Genomic DNA, 7,707 nt, shown 5'->3' on the forward strand with positions numbered 1-7,707 from the left:
ATGAATTAAGTTGTAATTAGATAAAGTAATGGTGTAGATTAGGAGTAAAAAGGTAATTAAATGTGCCGTTTAGAATTAATGTTTTATGTATGCAACATGCGAAATATATGTACTATGTGCGGAAATATATCTCGTACGAATGATCAACTTCTAATTAGATTAAGTAATAGTGCATATTAGGACTAACGGTAAGTAACGGCGAACATTAGTAGTAAATAATGATCTCTTCTAATTAGACTAAGTAATGGTGCATCTTAGGACTAAGTGGAGTAAGTAATGGTGAACATTAGTAGTAAATAATGATCTTTTCTAATTAGACTAAGTAATGGTGCATATTAGGACTTAGTGGAGTAAGTAACGGTGAACATTAGTAGTAAATAATGATCTTTCTAATTAGACTAAGTAATGGTGCATATTAGGACTTAGTGGAGTAAGTAACGGTGAATATTAGTAGTAAATAATGATCTCTTCTAATTAGACTAAGTAATCGTGCATATTAGGACTAACTGGACTAAGTAATTGTGTTGTGTTACGATTATTAAAAATTGTTAATCACATGTTAAATATTGTTGTGTTGTAATCTAATATTATTTTAAAAATATGGTTGTGCGGTAGGTACGATGGAAACTGTGTTAGTGTTTTATGGAGACGTCGTACGCGGCGAATTTTCTCGTGTCGATGTGTCGCGCTGCGACTCGATGAAAGTTGTAGTGACAGATATGGTCAATAGAGATTTTTTGGATGTTAGAAGATGCATCCGAGCACAGTTTGGGCGTGAGATGCGTGGGAAGAAAATGACCGTTGAGGCTCTCATCGTCGTAGGAGGGAACGATGGGACACCTGCCCGTTGGGGTTTGCGGGAGGTAAAGAGTGATAGAAATTGGGGTACGTACATGAGGTTTGCAAGCACACCTGGTGCTGCTATGTACGGAGAGCCCATGGTGTATGTTCAGTTTTTATCAGGTGATGATGGTGCCGGAAGTAGTACCGGCGCTGGTGAAGAGGAGATGGCCATCGTCACAGGACCGAGCACCGTTCAATCGGAGCATTTGCCCTGACTGCAGCAGGCATGATAGGCCAATCAGAGCATGAGGCACTAACTGCAGGCCATAGCACCGGCCCATCGGAGCAGATGGTCGCCCAGTTTGCTGCCGAGCCAGGATACTGGTCCGCGTTCGTTGACATTAGTGAGCGTGTGGAGGGACTGCCAGAGGCGTTGGACGATGACACTCGTTCTTCTTCGTCTGAATCCTCCTCGGACGAAGAAGGCGTCGGTCCTTCCCGGAGGGCGGTTGCGGCACCAATGGACCCTGAGTTCTTAAAAACAATGACCATCAGTAATGAATTCCGCTCTGTTCCAGGCCTAGGGGAGGCGAGTCTGCAGGTTGGGCAAACTTTCCCAGACAAGGACTCGGCTGACCAAGCAATCAAGAGGTATGCGTTGGCCATATCTCGGCAACACAGAGTGAAGCAGTCTGATCGAAGGCAGCTGAAAGTCATATGCGTCAAATTGAATGAGGGTTGTAGGGGAGAGTTATCGCTCGGGTGAGCCCTGGGGTATGTCAGCCATGGCATATCTCAAAAATAGAACCCCATAGCTGCGAGCAATTGGGGGCTCTCGACAACCACCGCAACGTCACTGCAAAATATGTATCACATATCATGCAAGTGGCGGTGGAAGAAGATATAACCCTTGGTACAAAGAAGCTGCAAAAAACCGCGGAAGATCTGATTGGCTTCCCGGTCAGCTTTAGTAAGGCAAGGCGAGCGAAGGAGAAGATTTTCCAGAGATTGTATGGCACCTATGAGGAGGCATATGATCTTGCCCCGAGACTACTCCATCAGATAGCAACAACTAACCAGGGGACTCAAGTGGTCAGGAGAGCTCGTCAACACCCTCTGGAGGAAAACCAAGAAATCCTTGATCGTTTATTCTGGGCATTCCCCCAGACTATACGGGCATTCCATCACTGCCGCCCGGTGCTGTCAATAGATGGTACCTTTCTCACTGGAAAGTACAAGGGCACACTCTTGGTGGCGATCGCAGCTGACGCAAATAATCAGCTCTTGCCTATTGCCTATGCACTTGTCGAGAGTGAAAACAAAGATAGCTGGTTATGGTTCCTCAGCTGCTTGAAGATGGGAGTCGTGATAGATCGGCCCCATGTTTGCATCATATCAGATCGCAACACAGGCCTTTTGAGCGCTCTCGAAATAATCAAGAATTCACCGGACCCTCTCTAGGGGTGGCCCGACCTGGAGACAAGGTGGTGCATGAGGCACTTGGCAGCCAATTTATACTCAAAGTTCAAGAACAAGGACTGGTTCAAGCTATTTAAGAGGATGTGCATGCAGAAGACTGAAGCGAAGATGAATGCTATTTGGGCTGGAATCAACAAAGAAATCGAGAAAGCTGCGTTGCCGCCGAGAGAAGACCGGAGGGGCCGGAGGACTGAAATAAATTTGAGTACATGGATTACTTAGAACTGCCCGGATTTAAGTAAGTGGGCGCAAGCTCACGACTCAGGGGCTCGGTACGGCATAATGACCAGCAACATGTCAGAGGTTTACAATGGCGTGCTGAAAGGTGTGCGAGCCCTCCCTATCACAGCCCTGATTACTGAAACTTGGAACCGGACTCTGTCATACTTTGCAGACAGAGTGCAGGTCGCAAACACACGTTACGTGATGAACAAGCAATGGTCTGAAAAAATGCAACGGCATTTGGATGAGAAAGCTGAAAAATCCAAAAGTCATGGGTTTCGTCAAATTGATGCACTTAATAATAAGTGGGAAATCCAAGTGCGAGCCAAGTTTGTGAGAGGCCACCATAGAGGATCGAGAAAGCAAGCTGTTCAACTCGGTCCCAACACGTGTGAATGCACTTGCAACAAGCCCAAGCTTTTAGGATACCCATGTAGTCATGTCCTGAGAGCTGCAGTAGCGCAGAACATCAGCGTGGAGAACTACATATCTCCCTACTTCAACATCCAGAACCTACTCGGAACTTGGAACGGTGAGTTCTGGACCTGGGGACTCAACGGACACTATAGGTACAAGTTTCCAGAAAGAACTACCAAATGGGTTCCTGACCCGACATTGAAGAGAACCGCGAGGGGACGACGCCAATCTCGACGTCACAGGAATGACATGGATCATAGCCAGGCAGGAGAACCTCGCCGTTGTCGCCTTTGCAGATGCCCCGGTCATGCGCGAAGGGAATACCCTTACCGCACCAACAATAACCCTGCGTGATGTAATTTTTTTGTTTTCAAATATTTGTATGTCTGGCGTGCTGTAATAAAGAGACATGTATTAATGTATTATTGTATGATTATCGCATCGCTGCATGCATACATATTTAAATTATTTTTTTAGTCTGATTAATCTATTAATGTATGATTATACCATCGATGGATGCAGGTTATGACGTCGGATTTGCCAGAACTTTTGCGAAGATCCTGCGATGCCGGACACCGTTGCCACCTCTGGTTGAACCCGGATGCCCACTCAAACCCACCTCCGACCTTCAGGGTACGAACCATTAAGAACAGGTTTCTTGTTAACAATGTTTATGAGGAACATCTCAGGGCCCATGGACTTCTGCCATTTTCTAAGCTGACATCAAGCAGGGAGAAGTTCACGTTAGACCCATCTCTTCTATCGGCCCTTGTTGATCGTTGGAGACCTGAAACCCACACCTTCCACTTAAGTTGTGGGGAGCTGACACCTACGCTCAAAGATGTTACCATGATCACTTGTTTGCCAATCAAGGGTACTCCTTTGGTCCCGGTCTCTTATTCTAGTACTTGGCCGACTGAGGTACAGGACCGTCTTGGTGTGGCAATGCCTGCTATGAGCCGCGGAGGGTCACGTCCTAGGGGGGTCCCTCTAAGCTGGTTGGTCAATAATTTTCAAGAGTTACCAGCTGATGCAGATAATGCGACCATGATGCGACATCTTTTTGCGTATTTACTGTACCTATTTGGTATAATGTTTCCTTCGTCCCATAGTGACATTGTTCTCCCGGGTCTAATTAAGATAGCCGAGAACATAGTAGATTCGCCTCCACCTCCCATCCCTATATACAACTTTGGTTCTGCAATGCTCGCGTATACCTATAGGGGGTTGTGTGATGCAACAAAGAAAACCAATGCATCTTCAAAGGGGAATATACTTGCTGTAAGCGCGGAGTTTCTTCAGTTATGGTCGTGGGAGTACCTCCCCGTTGGGCGTCCCCAGATAATGAACCCAATTCACCCCTACGGTGGTCACACCGAACAATATGCCCCTCTTACTTTTGGAAGTCGATGGGTGCATGCTAAAAAACGGTGGTCCAATAATGTGGCACATGGTTGCTACCCAGAATATCACCAACAGTTTGAGGAGCTGCAGGAGACCATGGTTAAATGGGACCCATTTACGGAACACGACGTGTACATTGTCTGGGGTCTTCTTAAACCACAACCACATATGCTGCGAGACATGCAAGACGGACGGTGGTGGTTCACACGATGCAACCTACTGTTTATTTGGATGGTTGAGCCATACAACCCAGAGCGTGTCATGCAGCAGTTTGGTCTGCATCAGGATGTTCCCCCACCATCACCAAGACGACTTGTTGCCGATGTTCATACGTCAGTTCACTCACTCTAATAGAAACAATGAATTGCATTTGTATTACTCTATTTCATTATTTAACGAAACTTATTGGATTGTAGACAAGATAATAAAGGCATGAGTTGTTTCGACTGGAGTCAGCGTAATCAAACATGGATTACGAAATGGATTGATGAAGCAGAGTCCGATGGAATACGCAAAAATAGGTAATTATATATTTTAATTCATCTTATCATCATGTACGTGCTAACGTAATTTATCACTAATGCAGACGGTACCGCGGTGAGATATTGGCAGCGTATAATGAATGGTACCGCGCTAGCACACGGACTCTGCTCACCGCTCCCCCACCATCGAGTCCAGCACACCTCACATGGGCCTCGGCTTACCACCGTGACACTTCGGTACTTTCTATATAAATATAATTCAGAAAACTTGTATTCATAGGCAATATTAATTTTTTTTATTTCATTCAGATTGACGAGTTTAGGCAGATCGCAGAGGATGCCCAGAACACTTTGCAGTTGCGCAACATGGATAGTTCGGAGGGAAAATCTATGGTAAAACGTATTTTTAATACTGCCATGAAAGGGCTTAGGCGTCTTGGTTGCAGCCGTCACGACGATGTTGTCAGCCGAGCATTCGACATGCCGGAGGCACCGTCGAACAGACCGAGTATGGTACGTGTTAGCCAGCCATCGGCCACACCGACCGTACCAGTTCCCTCTACCTCGCATACATCTAATCCACGACGCGACTCATCACTACTTGAACGATCACAGTCCGCACACATATCTCAACGCCATGGCGCCACACAGGTAATCAACTTGCGTACATACATTCCGCTTGAACTTACAACAATGACACATTTTTTTCCAATTGTATTAGGAGAACGATCATTTTCCGTCATATCCATCTGGACAACGATACTCATACACAGAAGGCGAGTACTCGCAAAGATTCAACACTCAGGTATGCTCATATTTAATAATTACCTACCAACACGTGATTATTTACATGCGTACTAATAACATGTCGTTCACGTTCGTAGGAATCTGTTGACCCTACGTGGTCCAACATGGGAGCTGGTTTAGGCCACAATATGCCTCCACTGCGTGGTCGTGACCACATGCAATCGCAATACCCAACTCAGGTTAATTAATGTTAATTACATACATGATTATTGCGTGCATGTTTCTGACGGAGCCATATTCAATACGCAGGAATCTTTAGTCCCGACATGGCCCGATATGACGCAGCAACCACAATACTACGGCAGCACTTCCCAACAACCTCGCGATGATGTTTCCGGGATAGTTGAAGAATTCTTTGGAGGTGCTATTTTCGGTACAGATGCCAGTTTGATTCCCCCAAATCAGGAATCTCCACACTGTTCGATGGTGTTTTGTACTTATTTATTGGTTATGCATGAGGTATTTCCACGTTCAAATTCCAAACATACACACTACTCTGCATCTTGTGTTCCAATCCGGGACGCGCGCCTGACCTTAGACTGCTCATAGTGCAAGTAACTTCAAGAGTAACATCACTCTTTTCAAGAAAAATTGCTGATGTGGCAATGATTTAATGAGGAGAGAGGGGGATGGAGTAACATAGCTAGTTACCGTAACATCACACTTTTCAAGACACAGTGAGTCTATAAGCTAATTAATACGTGCATATATGATACTACCTTGATGTTACTACCCACTATGAAGGTAGTAACATAGACTAGTAACATGTGCATGTTACTAGTTTTAGTTATTCCCCACTATGAGCAGCCTTAGAATGCAAAACAAGGACAGCATTGGCTTGACATGCGTCCAATTCATTTGCAAACAAAAGTTCTACACCAAGTCAAATTCGATTCGCTTCATACACACTACTCTGCATCTTGTGTTCCAATCCGGGACGCGCGCCTGACCTTAGAATGCAAAACAAGGACAGCATTGGCTTGACATGCGTCCAATTCATTTGCAAACAAAAGTTCTACACCAAGTCAAATTCGATTCGCTTCGCTTTCAAATTCGACTTGGTGTGGGGGCATTTGTTTGACCATATTTTGTGCTAATAATATATATCTAATGTACACGTGAGGGGATTCCATGTTCAGGTGCAAAGTACGTCTAAGTTCAGCTTAAAGAATAATGCATATATAAGTGCTAATGGCCGGAGCTTAATTAACTAAGCCTGGCGTGTTTACCTAGCTAGCCCATACGTGTGCAGGTCTTGGCCCATATGGGCTATATATACGCTGAGACATTGATCCATCCGGACGTGCTAGCAAAGACATGATCAATCAACTTGCAGCTCACGATAGGATCACAGCCGAGCGATCTGGGCGACAGCACACGGACGGGTGTGGTTTCCTCATCAAACCCTACCGACCTATGCCTGCTGCTGCCTATATAAAGATACACCCAACCTCAAACAAAAGAGGAGGAAAAAGAAATCTCCACGCAGAGAGACCATCCTCCATCGCCAAGCACAGAAGAAACCTCCACGCAGAGAGATCGCCCCTCGCCCCACGCACACGCATCCAGCCGTCGCGAACTATGTCTTCCTCTCGCGCAGGCGGCCGAGAGGAGAAATTGACTTGGTGTGCGCCGTGAGGAGCACGCGTGCACCGCAAGCCAACAAGCTCGCCGGAGATCGACGAGATCATGCCGGTCGTTTTCGCCAAGGGTGAGAGCGAACGCTAATCTATATGTTTGTTGATTTTGCATCTTTTAGGAGGTTGAGGTGCTGGCCGAGGCGACAGCCGCCGGGGGCAGAACGTTGCCCCAGCCCCGGCGTGGGGCAGTCTACCAGGGGTAGATCAATGCCTAGCCCCGTCGTGGGGCAGTCGCCAGGCACCCCAGCCGCGTCGCCAGGAGCCGAACGTTGGCGCGGCGCCCGCAGCGGCGCCCGCGGCGGCGACTCTTGACGCGCCGTACTCTCGGCGCGGCGCCCGCGGCGGCGACTCTCGACGCCCCGTACTCTCGGCGCGGCGCCCGCGGAGGCGACCCTCGACGCGCCGTACTCTCGGCGCGGCGCCCGCGACGGCAACCCGCGACACACCGTACTCTTGGAGCGGCGACCGCGACA

General features: G+C 47.1%; 1 protein-coding gene across 1 annotated transcript; it reads left to right on the forward strand.

Annotated features, from left to right (window-relative positions):
• The first annotated feature begins 1,069 nt into the window (after positions 1-1,069).
• On the forward strand, positions 1,070-7,437 carry LOC127339193 (uncharacterized). The gene is made up of 7 exons (XM_071824878.1): positions 1,070-1,434; positions 4,892-5,024; positions 5,097-5,438; positions 5,509-5,592; positions 5,672-5,773; positions 5,844-6,020; positions 7,354-7,437. Exons 1-7 carry the CDS (start codon positions 1,070-1,072, stop codon positions 7,435-7,437), a joined length of 1,287 nt encoding a protein of 428 aa, XP_071680979.1.
• The last annotated feature ends 270 nt before the right edge of the window (positions 7,438-7,707 follow it).

The sequence above is a fragment of the Lolium perenne genome, chromosome 1 (assembly GCF_019359855.2).
Source record: "Lolium perenne isolate Kyuss_39 chromosome 1, Kyuss_2.0, whole genome shotgun sequence".
Taxonomy (NCBI): domain Eukaryota; kingdom Viridiplantae; phylum Streptophyta; class Magnoliopsida; order Poales; family Poaceae; genus Lolium; species Lolium perenne.

Coding starts and splice junctions, on each gene's coding strand:
- LOC127339193 (XM_071824878.1), top strand. CDS start 1,070: ATGATAGGCCAATCAGAGCATGAGGCACTAACTGCAGGCCATAGCACC. Junction 1,435..4,891: donor GCTGACCAAGCAATCAAGAG/GTATGCGTTGGC, acceptor TCACTAATGCAG/ACGGTACCGCGGTGAGATAT. Junction 5,774..5,843: donor AATCGCAATACCCAACTCAG/GTTAATTAATGT, acceptor TTCAATACGCAG/GAATCTTTAGTCCCGACATG.